This window comes from Apteryx rowi, unplaced genomic scaffold (assembly GCF_003343035.1).
Source record: "Apteryx rowi isolate R43461 unplaced genomic scaffold, aptRow1 scaffold_137, whole genome shotgun sequence".
Classification (NCBI taxonomy): domain Eukaryota; kingdom Metazoa; phylum Chordata; class Aves; order Apterygiformes; family Apterygidae; genus Apteryx; species Apteryx rowi.
In genome coordinates this window covers 1384219-1406875 of record NW_020447608.1, presented here as the reverse complement: position 1 = coordinate 1406875, position 22657 = coordinate 1384219, and the positions used below count along the sequence as shown (strand labels likewise).

The 22657-nt window shown below is 45.3% G+C and overlaps 1 protein-coding gene across 9 annotated transcripts in view; it reads right to left on the bottom strand.

The window, feature by feature from the left end:
- ADCK1 (aarF domain containing kinase 1) overlaps nt 1–22657 on the bottom strand; it is an 88432-nt gene that overhangs the window by 17816 nt on the left and 47959 nt on the right. For all 9 annotated transcript variants that reach the window (XM_026057201.1, XM_026057209.1, XM_026057200.1 and 6 more), the window contains 3 exons: nt 10871–11029; nt 7113–7271; nt 3667–3783 (listed from right to left, as the gene is read on the bottom strand). In XM_026057201.1, the coding sequence (XP_025912986.1) occupies nt 3667–3783; nt 7113–7271; nt 10871–11029 (435 nt within the window). The remainder of the gene's footprint in view (nt 1–3666; nt 3784–7112; nt 7272–10870; nt 11030–22657) is intronic.

Sequence of the window (22657 nt, the reverse complement as noted above, 5' to 3'; positions counted from 1 at the left end):
AAAGAAAGACTTTCTGGATTTTGACCAGTTGTTTTGATCAGGTGAATGGAGCTGGCTAGGTGTTCTGCTGTGGACCAGGTTTTTTTGAGTCTCTCTTGATAGTAAAGTCCATGAGCATACTGCAGTGCTCTGAGCATACTATGGTACTCTTTGCAGACCAGACGCAGCATTGAGGCACTTAGCCGGGTAAATACAAGGAAAGATCATCAGCACAAAACAGACACAGAAAAGGAAATGTGTCTACCTCTGGACTGCTGACAATGACCTCTCTGATGCCCTGGCAGGAAGTAGGGGGAAAATTAGTGACCCAAATGTTCCAAATTTTTCCTAATGGAGAAGTGAAGAAAGAGAGACTGCACCATCTGCAGGTGAGGTGGTGTTCATTTAAGAAATCCTTTGAATGAAAATAGACTAGACATGTTGCAGGAAAGATGGAGTATCATTTACTACTGTCCATTGATCTTGGCTTGTCCTTCACAATAATAATGGAAAGACAGCCTCAAAAAGGCAACAAGAAAGGCTTCTATAAAAGGCAACAAGAAAGACTTCTTTAAGTACATAAGCAGCAAAAGGAAGTCTAAGGAAAATGTGGGTCCGCTGCTAAATGGGACAGGGGCCCTGGTGACAAGGGACACAGAAAAGGCAGAGGTACTTACTGTCTTCTTTGCCTCAGTCTTTACTCGTAAGACTGGCCCTCAAGAATCCCAAGCCCTGAGACCAAAGGGGGAGTTTGGAGCAATGAAGACTTACCCTTGGTGGAGRAGGATCAAGTTAGGGAATACTTAAGCAAACTGGACACACACAAGTTCACAGGATGTGATGGGATGCACCTGTGAGTGCTGAGGGAGCTGGCTGATGTCATTGCAAAGCCACACTCAATTATCTTTGAAAAGTCATGGCAACTGGGAAAGGTTCCTGAGGACCGGAAGAGAGCAAATGTCACTCCTATCTTCAAGAAGGGCAAGAAGGATGATCTGGGAAACTACAGGCCAGTCAGCCTCACCTTGATCCCTGGGAAGGTGATGGAGCAACCAATCCTAGATTCTACTTCCAGACACATCAAGAACAGGAAGGTGATTGGGAGTAGTCAGCGTGGATTTACAAAGAGGAAATCATGCTTACCAACCTGATAGTCCTCTGTGATGAGGTGACCAGCTTGGTGGATGACGGAAGAGCAGTGTATGCTGTTCACCTTGACTTTAGTAAGGCTTTTGACACTGCCTCCCATAACATCCTCATAGATAAGCTGATGAAGTGCAGGCTAGATAAGTGGACAGTGTGGTAGATTGAAAATTGGCTGACCTCCTCGGCTCAGAGGGGTGTGATCCGTGGCAAGACATCCAGCTGGAGGCCAGTCACTAGTGGTGTCCCCCAGGGGTCAATACTGGGGCCAATATTGATAACTTCTTCATTAATGACCTGGATGATGGGGCCGAATGCACCCTCAGCAAGTTTGCAGATGATACAAAACTGGGAGGAGTGATTGACACACCAGATGGTTGTTCTGCTGCTCAGAGGGACCTCAGCAGGCTGGAGAAATGGGCAGACAGGAATCTCAAGAGGCTCAACAAAGGGAAGTGCAGTCTTGCACCTGGGGAGGAATAACCCCATGCATCAGTACAGGCTGGGGGCTGACTGGCTACAGAGCAGCTTTGCAGAGAAGGAGCTGGGAGTCCTGATATACAGTAAGTTGAACATGGGACAACAATGAGTCCTTGTGGCAAAGAAGGCCAGTGGTATCCTGGCCTGCATTAGGAAGAGCATTGCCAGCAGGTTGAGGGAGGTGATCCTCAGCACTGGTGAGGCCACAGCTGGAGTGCTGTGTCCAGTTCAGGGCTCTCCAGTACAAGAAAGACCCAGATTTACTAGAGTCCAGTGAAGGGCCACAAAAAATGATTAAGGGACTGGTGCATCTGTCATACAAGCAGAGCTGGGACTGTTTAGGCTGGAGAAGGAAAGCTCAGGTGGGACCTTATCAATATTTATAAATATCTGATGGGAAGGTGTAAAGATGACAGATCCAGACTCTTTTCAGTGGTGTTCAGTGACAGGACAAGAGGCAATGGGCACAAACTGAAACACAGGAAATTCCACCTGAACATGAGAAAACCCTTCTTTACCATGAGGGTAGTTGAACATGGAACGGGTTGCCCAGAAAGTCTGTAAAGTCTCCATCCTTGGAGATATTCAAAACCTGACTGGACACGGTCCTGGGGAGCCTGCTTTAGCTGATCCTGCTTGAGCAGGGGGGGTTGGACCAGATGATCTTCAGGGGTCCCTTCCAAACCCAACTATTCTGTGATTCTGTAAAAATCTACTTTATTTTAATCCTACAGGTCCCTTTCCTATATTTCAGTGGAGAAACACATGAAAAGATGCCTGGCTTCCTGCCTGTATAAGCTACCAGAAAATGTCTCATTGGCTTCTGTTGGGTGCAAAAGCAGAAGAAGAGTTGATCTATGCAGAGAAAGAGCAGATTGCTCAGTCCTCCACCTGTAATTTGGCTGAGCAGTTTAGTCAGAGAAGGAGCTTCATGCTGTCTTATGGAGGCAGCTGAGAAGACAGACAATGTTCTCTCCTTGTGTGGCATACCGAACTCACATTTCCTCTTCCCATGAGGGCTTTGTCGTGCCTTTAACTGATGCTATATGAACTTTGTCATGGATAGAAAGGGCACTCCCTTTCTATCCATGAGAGGAGGGAGAGCAGGGAGAGAGGACACGTCCAGACTTCAGAGTAAAGCAGATGGATGGATTAAGTAAAATTGATTTTATGTCATAGCTCTTTGATAGCCAGTCAACCAAGTGTAGCTTTGAGGCTCATCAATAGGGCACAGGGGGAAAGGCAAGCAGCACTGACTCAATCAGCACTCACTGACCGGGGGGGGGTGGCTTGACACATTGTTTAATGGCTCAAAACCCTTTCCCCAGGCATCTTCTCACCCCTTCTGGAAGGTAATACCTTCCTTTCCTTAAGAATCTCTCAGCCACAGAGAATCTAAAGTGCTCCCCCAACTTTGTGCCACACAGAAATTATTTCATTCATCCCTCTGCAGGATGGAATCTGGCAGCTGTGCAATGAAGGACAGCAAAACTACATGGTAATATAGGACCAGGAAGCAAAGAAGAAAACTGTATCCAGTTGTATTCAAAAGAAAGAGGGAGATTTTGGAAAGCAGAAGAGAACAACTCAGGTTAGAATATATGCAACACACCATGGCTGAGATTCCAGCACTACTAAACTCTGATCATACAAGGCCTCTGATTTGTATCTCCTTCATAAGGTGATAGCTCTTGAGATACAAAAGCTAAATCCCATGCATTCCGCCAGGAGAAAATTAATGCCGAAGAAAGAGAGGGGAAGGAGATGGACAAGAGAATCAGAAGCTAAAACTGTTCCTTTAGGACACTAGGAACTGCCATCTTGGAGCAAACCATGGCTGTACGTAATATAAGGGCAGTCCAGCTCTGCAATTTTACAGGAGAGCCTTCCCAAAAAGAGGTTATGTACTTAAGCACGAGAAGTGAGAGCTCTCAGATTGACTGCTCTGTTCATATCTGCATGTGCTCCCCTTTCTGCCCCTTCCTGCCCTGTCAGCCTCAGTGTCCAAATGAGATTTGCGCTACCCACCATACATGCCCAGTTCAGAGATGGCTGAGAAACTACCTCATTGACATTGATGCCATTCCTCTTCATGTAGGCCCTGTCGTTCACCTGTCCCCCTTCCATAAATTCCATGAGGAGTACACGTCTTGTCGAGAGCTCCCAGTAGATCCTGGGGACCTGAAACAGGAAAACAAGGTTTAGGTCAAAAAATACAGGTAGGGAAACGAAGGAGAATACATCACACACAATCCAGGAAAAGAGTAAAAAGGAGCATTCTGAAAGAGGTGGAAGTGAGGACTTGTTTTTTTCTTGAGGAAAACCCACCTATTGGTGCTGAAGCCTGCAGGCCTCTCCCCTAAAAGACCAGCAGTGTGTGCAGAGACAACACACCAATGTAACAGCAGCAAGAACTGTGCTCATGCAATATCTCAGGCCCCACTTTACAAGATTTTGACCACTTCTCACTCCCACTGAGGTCTGAGAGCTTTCTTAGGTGCTCTGCAGCTCCTGTAGCTGGGCTGTTTAACTAGTACCCATTGGAAGTTTCTGAATCATCCACTCAGCTCCTTTAGACAGGAACAACATCTGTTTGCTACGCACAGGGCCCACTTACACAGCTCTAAAAATGATACGCCATCGTCATAAATTGTATCTCAGCAGTGCTCCTTGGAACACAAACGTATTTGAGCTGACAAACCCTGCGTACTTAGGCCATCTGCAATTGAACTGGGAGAAAAATCAAGTGTCACAAATAAGGGGCTTGTCATAGAAAACCTGGGAGACCCTTAAGTATCTTATTGCCAATGTGACACAGTAACAAGTGTAAAATGTCAAAGCACTTTTCATTCAATCTGCAGTAAATCAAGCTGAGCGAGGTRTAGAGGCCCAGTGTCACAGAGGGAGGCAGGGATGCAGCATAAGAGAGGCCTTAATCCAGGCTGGCTCCCTCTTTTTCAGCCTGTCTCCAGCCAAATTCTTTCCATGCTGAAGTTCCTACCGTCAAAGGAGTCATTTTGCTAAAGTTCCTTGTTGATGTTCCTCACATCATGGTGCTGACAGATCTCCCAAGCTGTTCAGATTTACCTTCACTCACGGGTGAAGCTGCACACTTACACGTTACCAGGAATCTAAGGGAGCTCCAGGAATATCCATTAATGTGGCCTGGCACAGCATATACACATTTTGGATCCTGTGAAGAGAGAGCCAGCTGTGCAGCCCACTCTCCTCACTCGATTTGGCCATGGACTCAAGATTAACATTTTGCAAGGGTCCAGCACATTGGGGCAGGTCAGGAAGAGGGTAAGGGATGTTTTCCATCTAGTGCAACCAAAGCCAGGGGAACCAGCCAGGCCACTGTAGGTCTCACAACTCCACAACAAGCTGCATTTGTTTTATACTCTGCTTGTAACTACYGACAGTGTCTCAGTCCCTCATAGCTCCACAAACCGTCTGCCATCCCTGCTGTTCCTGACCTAGAGAGACCATTTTCCCAGTGCATCTCACTTCTACCTTATCACACGTATGCCACTTTAGATCAAAGACTCCTTTGCTGATCAGTTCCTATGGCCCTCAGTCCTGCCATTCAACACTCCAACACACTTTGCACGTTAACCTGTGAAGACTTTGATGCCAAGGATCCGCTAAGAGCAAGGGGGATTCAGTTACCTGCATCTTTCCCAGCTAATCTGGATTTCCATTCTTTGCAAAGTTAGATAGGTGAGAAATCAAACCAACTCCAAAACTCACAGTTCCCCAGCCCTTTTAGCTCCTGTGGATTACCTCCTAGACTTGCTGATCCCTGCTGCTGTACATCATTTCAACTGACGCTCATTCCTGTCTCAAGATTTACAAGGGCAAGTCAGCGGGCTTATAAAGCACTGTACACGCTCTTGGAGATGCTTTTCTCACCCACGAGCGAATTCTTTGGTGATTTTTTTTAATTACTCACAGATGTTTGGCTGCAATGCAAGTGCATGGAAACAATTTATCTCTGGCTTTAAAAGCTCAACTGGGTTCACAGCACAAAATCCACTTCACAGCTTTCTTGCGTGTTTAGGAAAATTAATGATACAAGAGCCCAATTCTTCCATTGCCTTTGGGTGATGAACACGACTCTGAATTGGCAGGTCAGACGGGAGAATCCATTATTTAGCCATCTCAAGCCATTTGTTATTGTTACACATATTGATATCATGATAGCTCCTTAACCCAGCAAGGAGGTGATTGGCCGTCTCCATGGGGATTTACTTCACAGTATCCTAGTTACAGCTGCAGTGGATACAGCTCTCTAAGGTGCATCACTTTTGATAAGCGTCCACTCAACAGAATCATTGACCTTTGGCCTTCTGTTGCCCTGCTGGCCTTTAGTCATCTGTGTTTATGGAAAGGCCACTGGTGCCACTGGGCTTCAAAAGGACTGCCCCAAATCTGGAGCTAGGTGACAAGAAATTATGACCCTAGCATGGAGGATCCAAGGAAAAAAGGGATGCATCAGCCTGCAAAGTCTAACAAAAACTCACCTGATTTCAAACATATATCAATCACTTTCATCTTGGAATTTTTGCATAAACAGGAGGTGAAAATGTCATTTTGATGTGTGAATGCAGGAGGGTACATAGGAGGGTGTATTTTTTGCTGCCTTTCTGTATGTGCAAACGCAGTTATGTCAGTGACTGTGCCAACAGCACTGTGTGTGTTTGATCATACTTGTGTTTTTCCAGAATGCACACAGTGGAGGTTTGTGCCTGTTGTGAGTATGTCAGCAAAGGACATGCACGTGTGAGTTTGAAGCTGTGCATACATACTGCAGAGAAGGCAATGTGTACACATGTGGTTGTACTTGAGACATTTGTCTGTGAATTCTGGCAGTGTGTGACAGGGGAAGTGGGCAAGTCTATCAGTTGGGGAAGATCACAATATGGGTGCAACTGAGTTTGTGTATGAGGGTAACATGAATGCATTAGCCACGGATGTATATGCAAGACATATACTTACTTCCAGAGTGAGAATGTGCTTTTTTTTGCAGGAGGGAAGATTTTTAGGAATATACTTCCTCCTGAAATATGCACAGTGTGCTGAATCCTACTTCACATAATCAGCTCCAGTCCAGCTTTTCTGTTTTATGCCCATTTCTTGCCCTCAGTTGAGATAAAGCCCAGGAAAAGGTACTATCGCATGGCTCAGCAAAGAATGGCAAATTCACAGGACTCTGGACAAGGTCAGAAACAGTGTCTGGGGAAATGAGTAGCAGGCTTAAGAAACTGCTGGCCTCAAGTCACCACTCCTTATCCAATACATGGTGCCTACAGGAGGGAGCAGACAATGAGGGAGGCATGCCTCAGAGCAGTTTCTGGCCCATCAGCAGAGCAGTCTAGGATGAATAGCACAAATGGACTGAACCTCACTCTCCCTTTGTTTGGTTCTTTCAGGTGATGAATGAGATGCATCAGGAGCATAAAGTGAGACTATTAATGCACATACATACACAGGAACACATGTTCCCTCACCTTTAGGAAGTCAAAGTCCTTGAGCATATGAGCTACCTTCTCAGCATTTCTGCCCTCATTGAGGAAATCCAGCTCCAGAGGCAGATTCTTCTTAGCTTCTTCCACCAGCCACATGAACTCAAAATCTGGAAAGATCTGCTTCACAACCAAGAGGAGAACCTGACATCAAGGAAACAGATGGTTAGCCACATCCTAGCTCCAAAGCCACACAGCTATACACAGTGCTGTGCTGGCAGCTCTACAAGGCAGACACTGTTTAGGACCAGTAAGACCATTCCATGTAACTTGAAGACAAAAAAAAACCCAACCTGTATCCCAAGAGCTTGTAGGATTCCTGTAGCATCATGACAAAACACATGGTACTATGCCTTGGTCTTGCAATACAATTTTTGGCTTGCCTCTCCACATAGGCACATCCAGGAGGTAACTGGTGAAACAAACACCAAAAGGCAGTGCTGGCAGCCCAGCTGCCCAGTGCCTCGAAGTGATAGAAAAAGCCCTTGAGAAAAGAGGATGCCGAGGGGATGGCCCAAGAGCAACTCTCTTCTGTGTCTCTAACTCCTGTAATTCAATAAGTCACTGTTCAGTTTCATTTGAATAGCCTTCAAATAACATGAAAGAGGAAGATCTAAAATAAGGCTTGTCACCATTACATTACTTTTTCCACTGCTGAGCAAGAATTTTGCTAGCACAGGAAAACCCGCTGAGCAGTTCAGAGAAGACAGTAAGGTTCAGCTACAGGTAGAAGGCTCTGGACCCTTGAAAGACACTTCTGGTGGGGGCGGAGAGTCAGCTGCCCTTCAGTGTGACTCACAGTCATCCTCAGCTGCCCTGAGTGGTGATTTCTAAATACAGAAACGTAACACTGTGATGCTTTCACCTGGCACCCTCTTCTCCTTAAAGGGATTAGGCATTCAACCCAACAGGGTCTTGAGAAGCCCAGCTGAAAAGTTCAGAGAAATGTTTCTTTACAGCAGCATTTAATAAAGGGGTAGGTGATGGGCAGTCCTTCCTGGAGAAAATCAAGATTATGTGACTGGATGACATAATCAAAGCTGCACAGCAGCCAAGCATGCCTTCTGTTCAAATGAAGGGCCAGATTCTCAACTGGTGTCACAAATATGCACTGGCTGAAAATTTGGATCACATCTTATGGAAAATAATTTATTTTTTTTAACTACTTGAGTCATAAAACAAGAATAAAACATAAAAATCCAGTCCACTTTGTGGTGTTTGTCTTACTTGTTCTGTATTTCCATTTGAAAATGAAAACAGTCTTGTCTGTGTGTGTTCCTAGACAGCTTCTCTTTCTAGATCGCCACCTTTGAGATGGGGATTCCTGCACAGCAGGGGGAACATTTAAAACACACACAGAGAAAGCTGTTATCGTTGAAATGTATGACAAAAAATAAATTCATGAACCATCACTGCCTCCTGTTCATCTATGTGAAAACATTTATTCTCCACCCCATCTCTACTTCTCTTATCTAAATGTCAGTTCCAAACCCAATGTTCCTTTAAAAGTGTAATCACCAGGTTCCAGACACTATTGAATGATTTTTCTCCTATTATATCTAGAGTCATAAATCCTTTCAAATTTATGTCACCCAAATGAAATGTAACCAATGATTTTCATGAACAAGGATGTAAACTTCATAGGGCTGTAGGATTATTTCATTGGTGCTTGATGTGAGAAAATTCATACTTTTTTTCGCTTTCTTTAAATGTTCTTTTGAATCAATTTGCCAACTTCAATATCAGCAGAGACATGCTTAATGACTATTTGGCCTGCCCCTTTTCTGAAATCTGTCTAAAACATTGTCCTGAAATAGGTATTGATATAAGAAGAGCCGAGAGGGATCTCTCTCTAGATTTATTGGGTGCTGTCCTAATTTTTAAGGAGTCAGCACTGATGCTATGAAACCTCAAATAAAATGAGGAATTTTCCATCTAGCTTTTCCCATTCAGATTCCTTCCCACTAGTCTGTAAAGAAGACCACTTCAATCAATAATTAAATTAACCTCCTACCTAGTTGGAACGTCTGTCTGGTTCTTAAAGGACCAGAACCTTAGTGGACATAATCTGGCTTTAAATGCAGCCTACACAAAATAGCACCACACAAGGATACAATGATGCATGTAAACCAACACTCCACAAGAGACCCTTTAAAAACAAGAGAGCATGTTTCAGTTTCTGCTCTCTTGTCCTGAGCAAGACTGAAGGACGCCAAAAGCCTGCTGAGAACTGCTGTGCATGTGATGATGTGTGTGACGACACAAAAGCAAACTCATCACACAGACCACCACAATCAGTCCTGGAAAGGACCTGAATCAAATCCAAACCTACAGCTGCACCCAGAGCCAGTTCAGTTATCTATTCACAAATCAGAAGTGAAACAGAAATGTTACTGGGATATCTTTGCTGAACCCCAGAATGTATTTGACTATTGATTCAAAATAACTGTTCAGCTAAAAACTGATGTGCTCTAGGTGGGAACCCTTCAGTACTGGGATTGTTTGTACCTGATGAGGTCTACAGTGCAGTGTCATGTCATGACCTCCCCCACCACACCAGCACAAACCCCTGGGATGCTGTCCTGCTTTGCAGACTAGCCAAGATTGCTCAGAGCAAGTAGTTTTAGTTGCCTAAAGGAGCCCTATCTATGTGCTCCTCTGAGAGGGGGCTAGCAGGATCTTTGGTATCTTTACCTCCTGTGATGGAGAGCTGTGTTTCATTGCATCAGCAGTACCCTCTAAATGCTTATCAGACCTCCTGAGCTTAATCTTCCCCTCTTTAATCCCATGGACATTCTTGTCTGCCAACAGATGTGCATATTACTGTACATTGGTGCTATACATAAGGATATAGGCTTATTAAGAGGGCTAAAAGCTTTACCATTTACAAATCTAATACTTCTCCTCTCCTCCACCTCATCCCAATACCTATTTCCTGTTACCTGCCTCTGCCAATGAAGGGCAGTGCTAGAGCTTTTCTCCAGTTCCTCCCTCCCATGTGCTAGATTTCAGAAGTCTGGGAGAAGCTACAGCATTGCACTGGGAACCTGAGTGGTACCCACCATCCAGGATAGGAACAGGAGACAGGCACTGAAACTTTTTCCCAGCTGAATCACTCATTTGTTTGTCTGTCCCTGTCATGTGACCCTCTCCATATTTCGGCGTTCTTTTTTCCAGCATAAATCAGCTCAGCATTAAGGAACTGATCAAGAACCAGAACSGAATCACAGCAACTTCAGCCGCTGCTGAGTCCATATGGGAACTAAACTGAAAAACATGTTGATCGTGGAGAACAACTTTTGCTCGGTCACACAGCCCTGACTGCAAGGGGAGCTGAGACCAGTTAAATCCAACAGTTAATGGGCATACAGCCAATGGAGAGACTTCAGGACTTAATCCCTAATTTTTAAGTCTCATGTGGACTTACTCATGTCTCTCATATTTACTTGTCTCTCCTGTCCTCCTCTACTCTCACCCTCTTGCTTTCCTGTCTCTCCACCCCTGCAGCTCTCCAATCTGGTCTCTCCAATCACACATCACTCCCTCACCGCAAACCTCACCAATTTTCTTTATTATTCTTGTAAGCCAGCGTTTATCTCTGTGAAGGTTTCAAGGCTACAGGATCCAGGTCACTGTGCCCAGATGTCAGTGTTATTATGCCTGCTTACACCATGAGTGAATGTGGTCCCTGACATCTTTGCATGGCAATTGCTCTGTAAGACAAAGTCATCAGGTAGTTTTACCTCCATCAGCAAAATATCCTTGGAGCTCTGAGCTTGGACCTTTGGGTGCTGGACTTTCACTGCCACTGTCCTTCCATCCTGCAGCACTGCCTTGTGGACCTGGGCTAGTGATGCTGCTCCCAAAGGAGTGTCCTCAAAACTTGCAAAGAGCTCTTTGATCTGTCAGGAGAAGAAAAAGAGGTGTCAGCTTGGGGTCCCAGAGACTGTCCTAAGGAAACGCCTGCTCACATGCCAGGGACAACACATGCCAAAGCTGGGCAGGCTCAGCCCTTCCATCCTTCCTCTGTCCCCCTCCCTGAGCCTTGTCACTGCTTGGCCTCCCAGTGAAGCCTGCCACACAGGGAAGTGCCCTTGGAGATACTGTGCTTACAGAAATCTGTGTCAGAGCCCCAAACAGCACATTTCATCTGAGACATGAAGAGGCCAGGTAGCATGTGAGTGGCCCCTCCGGGCTGCCCTGCAGCCTGGTGGAGCAGTTATGGTCAGTACCCCTGACTGTTTACTGGGTGCAGAGGCCGACAGCTGACTCTTTCCATGCAATTCTATTGCGCATTTTTAATGCCACCCACCATCACCTCCTGAACACCTGACAGTGCATATTCCCCTGCAGTACAGCATCAGTCAGCTCACACGGTGAAAGCCAACACATGACTAGGAGTGGTGGTGAGGACTGGATTGGCTTGGGGGTATCTAGAATTGCAGTTTGCACTTCTAGAAACCTGTCCTGAACACATTTCATGTGATGGGCTTTCTCACTCCTTGAATGAAGGTAACCAGTGCACTCAGCTCAGAAAAAGCACCAGTTGGATACAGCAAAGCAGTTTGTGAGCAGGTGAGGGAAGTATTAGCATCCCTGGGTGCAAAACTCAGGACTAGACTATAAGGAAAGCTGCAGATCAGGAAGCAAAATCATCAGGGGGATGCTCAGGGAACAAAACCTAGATAGGCTTGGGAGAGGTGATGGGACATGGGCAAAGGCCTATCTGCCCTGCATGAAACAGCACCCCGCTGAAGACCCTCCATGCCGCACCAGGCAGTTTGGGTCTTGGGAACACTATAACCACAGTAGTGTGATACCACCCCAGCTGATTAGCCAGGCCTCCCAGCACAGCTAATTAGCTCAGAGGCAGTGCCAACACGGCAATGTTGCTTTGGACATGGAGCTAGTGCACATAACACTACCCGAGGGATTTCTGTTCTGCTCTCCAGAACATGGTGCAGACAAGCTCTGAGGTACCCAGAAGAGGCAGCAAGGGGAACCTGTCCCAACCTTCTCCCTCAGCAGTATCAATTTCGGGGGAGCAGCTGAGAAGCCTGTAATTTATGCAGCAACAAAAAAGAAAGTCAGTCAGTGCATTTTTATAACCTGCTTTTTAAAAGGTAATTAAAGATGGGAGCTGCAGCGAGCTAGTAATTAAATATGAATAAAGCCCTTCTAAGCTGAGCCTTCATGAAAAGTATTAAACAAATATTCTTTTTGCTGACAGGGAGGAAAAATACTACATAAGGAGCAGCCCGTTCCCTCCTGCAGCTGCCAAGGAATGAGCCCCCTCCTACTCCACCCTACCCCTTGCCTCCCAGTCCCTTCCACAGAAAACTATTACTAGCAACAAACTGGAGCATTCGCAGCAATTAGATTCCAACAGAGACTCAGCTGCCTCCAGTAATTCACTAAGAAGGTGCCTTTTATTTATTTATTTAATTCCATTTGGTCCTGGCGGCAAAATCAATTAAGTAAAACAACTGCATTTAAAAATGACTAGTTATGTGTTTTTTAATTACAGCAGGTCCATGATTCAAACCTATTGACATTCCTGTCTCAAGAGAAAAAAATCAAGGATTTTCTTTCTCCCCGTTTTCTCTTTCTTTCCTTTTTTCTCAGTTCACTTGATTTGGAGATTCTGTTTTCAGATTAGTATAAAGAAAGAAACATTTATAGGATGACAGATGGTTCAGAGGACATGTGTTCAAGACACAGGGACTTTTACCTTCAGGTGATGTTTGTCTGTCAGATGAAGAGAGAACCTGTTAAGGGGAAGAGCCTTAAGGTGGCCAGGAGCATGCTGGGCTAAAAGATTCCATAAGGAAAGAGAATATGCAAACAGAGAACTTGCCACATGAGGTCAAACTGGGGTTCTCTTCATCCCCTCCACTACCCTACATCCTCATATTATAGGTCAGGTCTGCAGAGACTAGCATACCAGCCAAAATTACTAGACTACCTGTTGTAAGGGTGGTAACCTCCTCCAGTGATTAAAGCACGGGATTGGGGGTTCAGTAGCCTGAATTCTGTGTAAGGTACATTTATGGTAAGACAGCACATAAATGGGATAAAATTCCACCTGCTCTGTGATTTCAAAAGCTTTTAATTGCCTACCCTGTCAATCCAATTATTTTCACCAGCACTGAATGCATGCAGGAAAAAAAAAAAAAAAGGTTGCACATATTACTTCTGGCAGGAATAATATATACAATACTCTTTTGTGGCTAAGCTTGCTCAGGAAACATCATTTGAGAAAAGCTGTCTCTTGAAAGTCTCTTAGGCAGAAGGATTTCATTTTAAAATTTGTTAATCAGGACAAAAAAGCCAGGATAGCTGTCATGTCAATTGGAGCCAGTCCAGTGGTCCTGCTGGAATTCAAGGRGGAATTTGTGCACACCCACAGGCTCCAGGCTAGGGCAGTAAGGGCAAGGACTGCAATAGGGCCAGAGCATTGATGGCCGCTCTAGGAGCAGAAGGATAGAGTGTGCATATGGGGGAGGGAGCATATCACAGGCGGGACATTACGTGAGCAGGTGTGAGGCTGAGATAAAGCAGCAGCACGATTACCACTGGGCTCCAGGACCCCCACTTAGCAAATTGTCCTCATTCATTATGAAATTGTGCTTTTGCAGCAAGCTGGAAGCAGCTATTGCTCCTGCCAGTGCGAGGGCTGGTCAGGCCATGTGTCCCAGAGAGGCAAAAGCGAGTAAGAAACTGTCTGACATGGAAGCAGCCTGCCCTGTGGCAAGGGGGTGAGCCAGGCCCCCCACACTGCCTGCCGGAGAGCAGCAGTCCAAGCCCTCCTTCCCAAGGGGAGGCTGCTGCACCCATTTCAAACAGGCAAAGAGTTCTTGGAGGAATCCTTCAGAGACAGCAGGCTGAGCCTCCTATGGCTCACATGCACCCAGCAAATAAGCACCCTTAAGAAAAACTGCATCCATCACTTCCAGGATGGATAATTAGCAAGCAAAGGTCGGGGACAGTCTCAGAGCCCACCTGATGTAGTACTTAAGGGACTCCCAGACTTCTTTCAGGCCACAGCTGGTCTCAGAGGGCCTTATCAAAGTGGCTGTTACCATCTGTAATCCTGGCAGGAGATGAAACAAGCCCAGTTTCCAGGCAGGTTTAATAAAGGCTTAAAAGAGAGAAAATGAACTTTAGGGCTGCTCTTTCAAATGAGCTGGGCAGCCACTGCAGGTTTACAGCTGCACAGGTGAGCAGTGTCCCCGCACATGGTGGTTTCCCTCATTAGCCTTCTGTATATCCAGATCCCCATCGGGCATCGTGCTCAACTAGCAAATGCATGTGTCATTGTACTTCAGTGGCTGGAAAAACAGCCCTGGTTGTTTAATTCTAAAGAATGAGGCTCTTTTAATTTAAAATATGCAAAATCTTTTCATGATTGTTGGTATTAGTATTGGCACCTCAGGGAGCGGATATAAAAGCTCTTCTAGGACCTACTTAGACATTTATTAGTATGTATTTGTGCTGAGGTTGCACCTAGAGACCCTCATTAAGCCTGGAGTGCCATTGTACGAGGTGCACAGMCACCACGGGCCCCATACAAACTCATGTATCCCTGGTGTCCTTGGTTTTCACCTAGAGGCCTCCTCACATGCTGAAGTGCCTTCCCAAAGCACACACTGCTCTGCTCGAGTTTTGCGGAGCACACTAGCTCTTAGAGATGTTGCAGTGCCAAGCATCAGAATGCCTCAGTATTTTTGAGGATCCTGTCCTTAAACATGTAGGAAATTATTGGATGTCAATTGGATTTAAGCTCCTAAATCAAAGTCCTTTCTGAAAACGTTGCCTTATGTGACCTGCCTAGCATGTTCTGAGGAGTCTTTAGCAGAGCTGGGATTTAACCTAGATATCCTGAATAGGCTGGAGCCTGGTGTCTTCATGTCCAAACCACACATGTTAAATGTGCACATCTTGCTAGTTAATTTCCTTTGGAATATATTGCCTCTTAATCCCAGCCTGTTTATACCCATGTGCTGTAGCAAATGATCAAATTCCAGCATGGCTCTCCAGATCCTTTACATGGTGCAGCCAGAATGAGGCCACTACGGGGACAAAATAAGAATACTTTGCATTTATGGGTCCTATCTAGAAGGTTTCCAACAGTACCCAGGAAGGCCTTGAAAATTCTGTTTTTCCACACCCACTTATAGAGAACCTTTCCCCATCTCTGCCAAGCTGAACCAGTCCAGTACAGATGGGTCACTGAGGACACTTTCAAATGCTCAACATTTCCCAGGGGAAGAGAGTCCTTCACCAAAGCATTTCAAGACTGCCTTCAAATGTTTTCAAGGACTTCAAAGGACTCTTCAGCCTGGAAAGAGAGACAATGAGGAGGGAATGTCACAGAGATCTATAAAATCACTTCTGCCACAGAGAATGTGATTGGGAATGCGCATKCACTCCATAGAAGAATTCAGGAGCAGCAAATTGTCTATTAGCACACAAAATTAGCAGGTAGTAGGATTAAAACAAGCAAAATGAAATATTTTTTTCCACACACTAATTAAGCTGTGGAACTCATTGCCACAGGATGTTGTGAATGCCAGAAGTGTGGGTGGATTCAAAAAGCAATTAGACAAATCAATGAAGAAAATCCATCACAAGTTATTAAACACCAAGATACAATCTCTGGCCCAGAAAATCTCTAATGATCACATCAATGGAAGCTGGAAGATCATACCAGGGAAAGTTTGCCATGCTTTTATAGCCCTGCTTCTCAGCCAATGCTGGCTACAGTTGGAGACAGAGTGGCTTCAGCTTTTGATCTTATCAGTACAGCCATCTTATGTTCTTCAGCAGTTCCTCCCACCAGACTGACTAGCTAGGATGGAAAATGGAGGAATTACTTCACCCGCTGCTAGCCTGGGACTTGGCTGCTGTCTGACAGGCTAGAAAGTTACTGACCTGTGAGTTACTGAGAGTGCAGAGGGCATGGGGGAACCACAGCTGGAGGTGGCCCAGTCTCCAGGGTAAGCCCTGAGCCCTGGTAACAGTGTATCTTCATGAAATGCTTGTCATGCAACTTTCAGACAATAGGTTGCTTCTGTTACCAAGAGTACAGTAAATATGCCAGAACTGGGGTTCAGAATGAAGAGGCCAACATGCCAGACACTGCCAGGGCCTGGCAGATCTGGAGAATAAGTGGCAGGACCTGAGGACCCCCAGCACACAGAGGCCATCTCCGGATGCTTGCTTGTGCTCCAAAGCTTCACCCACCACAGCTGCTCAAAACCATTCACAAAAGGGGAACCAGCAGAGATAGCGCTATTCCTCTATCACTGAAAAGCAAAGCAAACTTAAACATTCAAARCCTCCTCCATCATTTCACAGAAGATCCCCTCTTCTGATCACAGCACAGCATAATTGCTCCCAGGTCTTATATTTTGCATTTAGAGATAGCAATCTGTGAGATGCCTTGCTACTTCAGACTAGGCAACGTAGGATTAACTTGAGCTTTTTGCCTCCAGGATAGTTATCACAGGCAATGATGCAACAGGGTTCCTATGATGACAGTGCTGTGTTGGGATGGCCAGAAACTGCTAGAAGGTTTCTAGCATTTTGATGCCATGCAGCAGCACAGGAAGATGCACATGGGAAAGCATGTATAAACCCATTCAAGACAAGAGGGATCATACAGGTGTGAGAAAGGTCCATAGAGGAATCTGACAGCAAGAACATGAGGGTAAGTAAATTCTGCACATYGCCTTGTGCTGTGATTCTCCAAGTTGGATCTCCCTTGACAAGGTGACTCTATTCATCTGTTTTTTCCATCAGTGATAGAGACAGCACCAAAAACTCCCCTCTGAATCATGGCTCCATGGACAGCAATCTGCTAAGGTAAGCAAGCTCAGTCTGCAGGAGCCTTCTGAGATTTACACTTGGCTTGTGCTGTCTGTGGCCTCCCAGCTGAGACAGTCCAGTGGAGCTGTGATGGTGGGACTTGCAGACTTGCTGGAAAACAGACCAACATATTTCACTTTGGGAACAGAGCAGGTTTCCCACAGAAGCTCTGGGGCCTGCAGCTGCCATCTTAGCACTGCCTAGTACTGTGTCCTCTCTATTTCATGTGAGGGAATAAGTGAAAATTGCTGCATACCCTGAACTTAGCTCTAGGTCTGATACCACATTTCTAAGGCTTGTGGCTGCAAGAACTTCCGGAATTCTCTTTACTGACACTAGGACCCTATTTGCTTTCAAAACTCTGAATGCCTTTCCTGGACTAAGTCCAAAGGATGTGAACCTCATTCTAGTCTGGTCACCTTTTCAAGAACAAATACATAACTATCCATGGCACCGTGGAATCACTGATCCCTACAAGTCTGCAAGACCAGAGCTCTAGGCATGAGAAAATGTTACCTTGGAGTAGAGAGATCTACTTCCCAGACACCAAATAAGGATTTTTTTCCATTGTCCCAGCCTTTCCATCCCCTTTACAAAAACAAAATGTCACAGTGTTGCTCCAAGAACTATTAAGACAGCAAAAACTGAAAGATTAGATTTATCACAGCAGACAGTGGATTATGAAGAATAATTTATCAAACGTCAGAACAAACAGCCCACAATTTATAGAAGGCTTTTTTGAGTCAGTGAAATCTGATTGGACTTCTCCCCCACTAACGAATGCCAAGCTTAATTGATGGGTCCTAAACACATCTGTCAAGAGCATGCATTTATTAACTCAATTTTTTAAATAATATTGTAGATATATACAGAATAGTGGCTTTCTTCTGAATTAATTCCATGGTGTTCATATTACATATGCACATAAATGTGTTTGTATATACAGGTATACACTTCATCAGAATGAAATGCAGGTAAAAAGGAATGTGCATGTATTCTGACGCAGTGAAACAATTACATACATTTTATTCCACCAAAACCCTACTTCATTCAGTGCACAGGATGGGAAAATAATGTGACACATTTCAAGGGGAGATATGATGTGCCTTAAGGTGCCAGCCTAAAACTCAGAAGAGCTGAGCTCTAACCTTTGCTCTTCCTGACTTCCTGCATGATGTTGGGCCATACCATTTTGCAGTGGTCACACAAAGGTGGGCAGAATTAGGGCTGTCCAGTCAGCTATAAATCTGTCCTCTTCTAACTTCTCGGGACCCATTTGGTAACTTTAATATCTTTTAAAAACCTATCTGTATGATATGTATACACCGTTTACTACACATACAGCTACACACATATAACCTTATGTGGTGATGGTAAGCATTTGTTTGGTTCTGGCATGATGATCATGGCCAGCTTGGCTAATCACTGCTAACACTGCACAGCAATATCACAAAACCAGGGTTGTCCAGCCTGGTTGCATGGGTTCATTATGTAAAATAAGGACCTCCACTTTTAAAACTGACATGAAATGGGGCACCTTGGCTAGCACAGTGCCCTTTGTAACCTGTTGCAGCTGTGCAGTGACTCAAGGAAAGAGCACTATCTACTACGTCAGCAGCAATGTTTTCCATAACCTCTAAATGCTATAAAGTCTCTCATCCAGGAAGCACCAACTTCAGGGTAGGCACACAATTTGTACCAGGCAAGAAGTCACACCTAAGCTCAGCCCTTCTGTGCCTGGTCTGAGGAGGTGACAGTACAAGGTGAAAAAGCTGCAAGGGTCCAGCTGACACAGGATAGCTTCTTTATCACTGTTATTATTCACCAGCTTGATGATATCCCTACCTCTCCCCTTACCCAGCACTGACATGTCTTGGATGTTTACTGCATAGGTACCTCCCAGTCATATCAGACTTCAAGATCATTTCCTTACCCTATAAGGTAATTGCTTAGGAGAACGCTTGTTGGCTTACACCAAAATCAGCACAAAGCACATGCTAATAATTTAACTGTATGACGATCATATGCCACAGTTGAGGTCTATGACCTGACCCCATTTGGTGCTACTGCAGATATAGCCTGCAATGTTACACTATTAAACACCCCCCCMCMCACACACACACACATTTCAATAGCGACAAATGCAATACCAGAAATGGTGCTTTCTGACAAAAACAAAGCAAGGTGGAGGTGTTCATCAGGTCAGTGCACACTTTGTGCAGCTTGACTGGTAGCAGTCCCAGCTGCAGAAACAGGTTACCTTCCAGGGGAAAAAACATGGGGGGAATGGCCCAAATGCTTAGGGTCCTCCTAATGAATTCCCCCTGCCAGCCCAGGTTATGAGCAATACCCTGTACTGATCAGCCTGAACCAAGCCATCAGCTTCCCTGGGAAAGGGCTTTGAGCCAGCTTGAGTATGAAGTTCATCCTTCCCTGCTCTTTCAATCTTGCACCAGTTTGGTACTCTGCAGCCCACTACCAGCTGTACCACTGAGAATCTCACTTTGGGATCCTATCAGCGACACTTCCTATTCACAAAGGCATGAATCTTATAGAACAAGACTTTGCAAAAGCAAGAGCACTTTATCCCATCATCTGGGGACTAAAGCAGGCCCATCCATCCACTGTACAGCACCCAGGATCTTGCTTACTCCCTATTCTGCCCACCTACCATCCTCCTTCTGTGGTCTCTTCTGCCTAGAAAAGCGGTGTGAAAGCCTACGTGCAGCCACCCTCTCTTTCATCTCAGCCATCCACTGAGCTGTACAGCAATAGGTATCAGTCATTACTTGCTGCAGCATCTTTAATTCTTACAGAGTGATACTTTGAGAAAAAGCACCTTTTATTCTGTCCCTGTTTATTCCTGCTTAACAGTTTCTGCTCAGGCACACTCAAGTATCTTCATTTTTTTCCTGAGTGAAGTCAGATCTTTAAGACAAGACAAAAATATCTGAGAATATCATTCATCTTGGATTGAAACCAATCCCAGTGATGACAGCAGCAACAGGTAGGAACAGCAGTGAGCGCACAGAGTTGATGAACCACTCCTGAGACCTCACCTGAGAGGTAGACCCGATCTCCTCCTCTGCCTGAAGGGGAGTTATTTACCCATGGCTCCCAAAACCAAACTCACCAAAGCCCTGAAAGCCTAACCAGAATCCTTTCACATATTGCTCATCATTATAACCTAGCTGAAATGACAACCTCTTGAGGTTTTATTGCTTCCAGGGATATTGAATTCCAGAGCAAGAATGTGATGGTGAGAAAGTGCACTATAGCACGAATGCCAGCAGAATATGTGTTTGGCCACTAGCCCAGGTAAGGATCAGGCAGCGTCCCATAGTTCAGGCCCAGTTTCCAGGGAGTCCTGCCTTTCCTGGCCTTGCACCTCGCATGTCAACCATCAATCTCACTGCGTTGGTAAGAAACAGCTGCCCTTGGAGGGTTCAGTAAATGAAGACAAGTCTTATGACAGGTTGGATAATCAGGATAGAAATCTCAAGCCCAACTGTGTTCAATGGGAAGTCAGGTCATACTGTGACAAATCAGGCCAGCTGGTTCCAGCAACTATGCTGCTGAGCAGGTAAGCTGGTAAATACTCGCTTTATAGAAAAAAAGAGACTGCAATATCCAATCCAATAAAAGCAAGGTTTGCCATGGCCAGACTGGAATCTAACATCCTGTCACAAGGACATGAATGTTTTTTACCAGTGAAGCTATCAGGTGTCCTACTAGCTTCCAGAGATATAGGATGCTAAGATTAACAGACTAGCTCAGCAGCTCAAGAGTTATACAGATTTTCTGCTAGCATCACCATGCCTCTTCCATGCTCAGCTTCACTCAGCTGTTCTTCATCCAAGTGCTGGTTTCACAAGACACTCTTAAAGCAAAGAGACAGCACATTAGACTTTTGACATAAGGCAGATATCAAGCTGGACAGTGGGAAAGCAGAGTCTAGGCGTTACCTGCAGGGCTCGCACAACATCTTCACTAGCATAAGCACATACAGGAAAACAGGGAGATGATACAGCAGAGCCAGGATGTCTCAGAATCAGCTTCTAAACCAGCCATCAGTATGAATATCACCACTGGTCAAACCGYCCCGCTTCACAGAATCACAGAATGGTTGAGGTTGGAAGGGACCTCAGGAGATCATCTGGTCCAACCCCCCTGCTCAAGCAGGGTCACCTAGAGCACGTTGCACAGGATCATGTCCAGACGGGTTTTGAATATCTCCAGACAAGGAGACTCCCCAACCTCTCTGGGCAACCTGTTCCAGTGCTCAGTCACCCTCACTTCTAACAGTGCAGACAGTTTTCCTCCACACCTGCCAACCCACACTCAGAATTACCTTCCAACAAGGTCGTTCTTTCCCAAAAGTCCATTACCAAAGGAAAGATTTTGCTGCTGGAACTGGCATCATAATTTTAATGATGAGCTACAACTCCAATTCACTTCCCTGTAGAGAAGCACCACTGAAATCAGTGATATCTTCAGGATCTCCCTCCATGATAACAAAGTACTGGTCCCTCCAACCCTACATGTGCCATTGGGACAATGTCCATGTCTTGCTTCCAGATGTAGTTGATCAACACAATGACCTGCCTTGTTCAGCATCCCATTTCTTGCCACCTCAGAATAAACCTGTTGTACAACTAGTCACCTTCCTGCTGTCCTAAACAAGATCCACAGTGCAGTCTGTCTGTGACTTGCCTCCAACAGCAGTGTTTCCTGATCCAGAAAGTCAACTCACAATCCACCAGCAGCTACACCTGTGTAGAGAGAAGGTGGAAGATAAAGCTCTCTCCAAGTGCACACTAAATGGTGTCACTGCACACTCTGTTTTGCGTTATATAAGCATCTTAGTGTACACAAAATGCACGGACCAAAGAAGAGTGAAGCTGAGGCAAATATATATGTATATATTCCTGTTCACCTCCTTCCATTTCATCATGCTGAAAACGAAGGCCAGTGACTTGTGAGCCCCTTATTCCCTCCAGTACTGCACTCCCCACCAGGCTGTGGGGCAGACACTCCAATCTGCCCATGTTCCACCCCCACCTCTCGCACATACAAATGCTTCCCTTTCTCTTAATTTGGTCTTTTATCTTGAGCTGTCTCCCACTTGAACTGAACGATGCTCATTAAATCCATTCTTTTCTCTCGATCTTTTTGGAGAAATATTACCTCACCTGCATCTCTCCTAATTGTCTGTGAGGATGGAGGCACACCTGTCAATCTCTGTGATTCCAATCTGTCTCAGTCCTTTGAGAGCACACAACTTTCCCACCACCAGCCATTTTTTTGTTTTAATTGAAAGGACTCTCTTTCTCTCATTCTTCCCTCCCTTCCCACTAACAAATTAAGATCCCCATCTTTGTTAGGCTGGGGAACAGGGAGAGCAGGGCAGAAGACAATACTCTTCAAACATCACTTCCTCCAGGCTCAAGAGCGGTGCATCCCTATGAGTAGGAAGTCAAGCAAAGGAGGCAGGAGACCTGCATGGATGAGCAAGGAGCTCCTGGCAAAACTCAACCAGAAGGAGGAAGTATACAGAAAGTGGAAAGGGGGACAGGCCACTTGGGAGGAATATAGGAACGTTGTCAGAGTATGCAGGGATGCGACGAGGAAGGCTAAGGCCCGTTTGGAATTAAATCTGG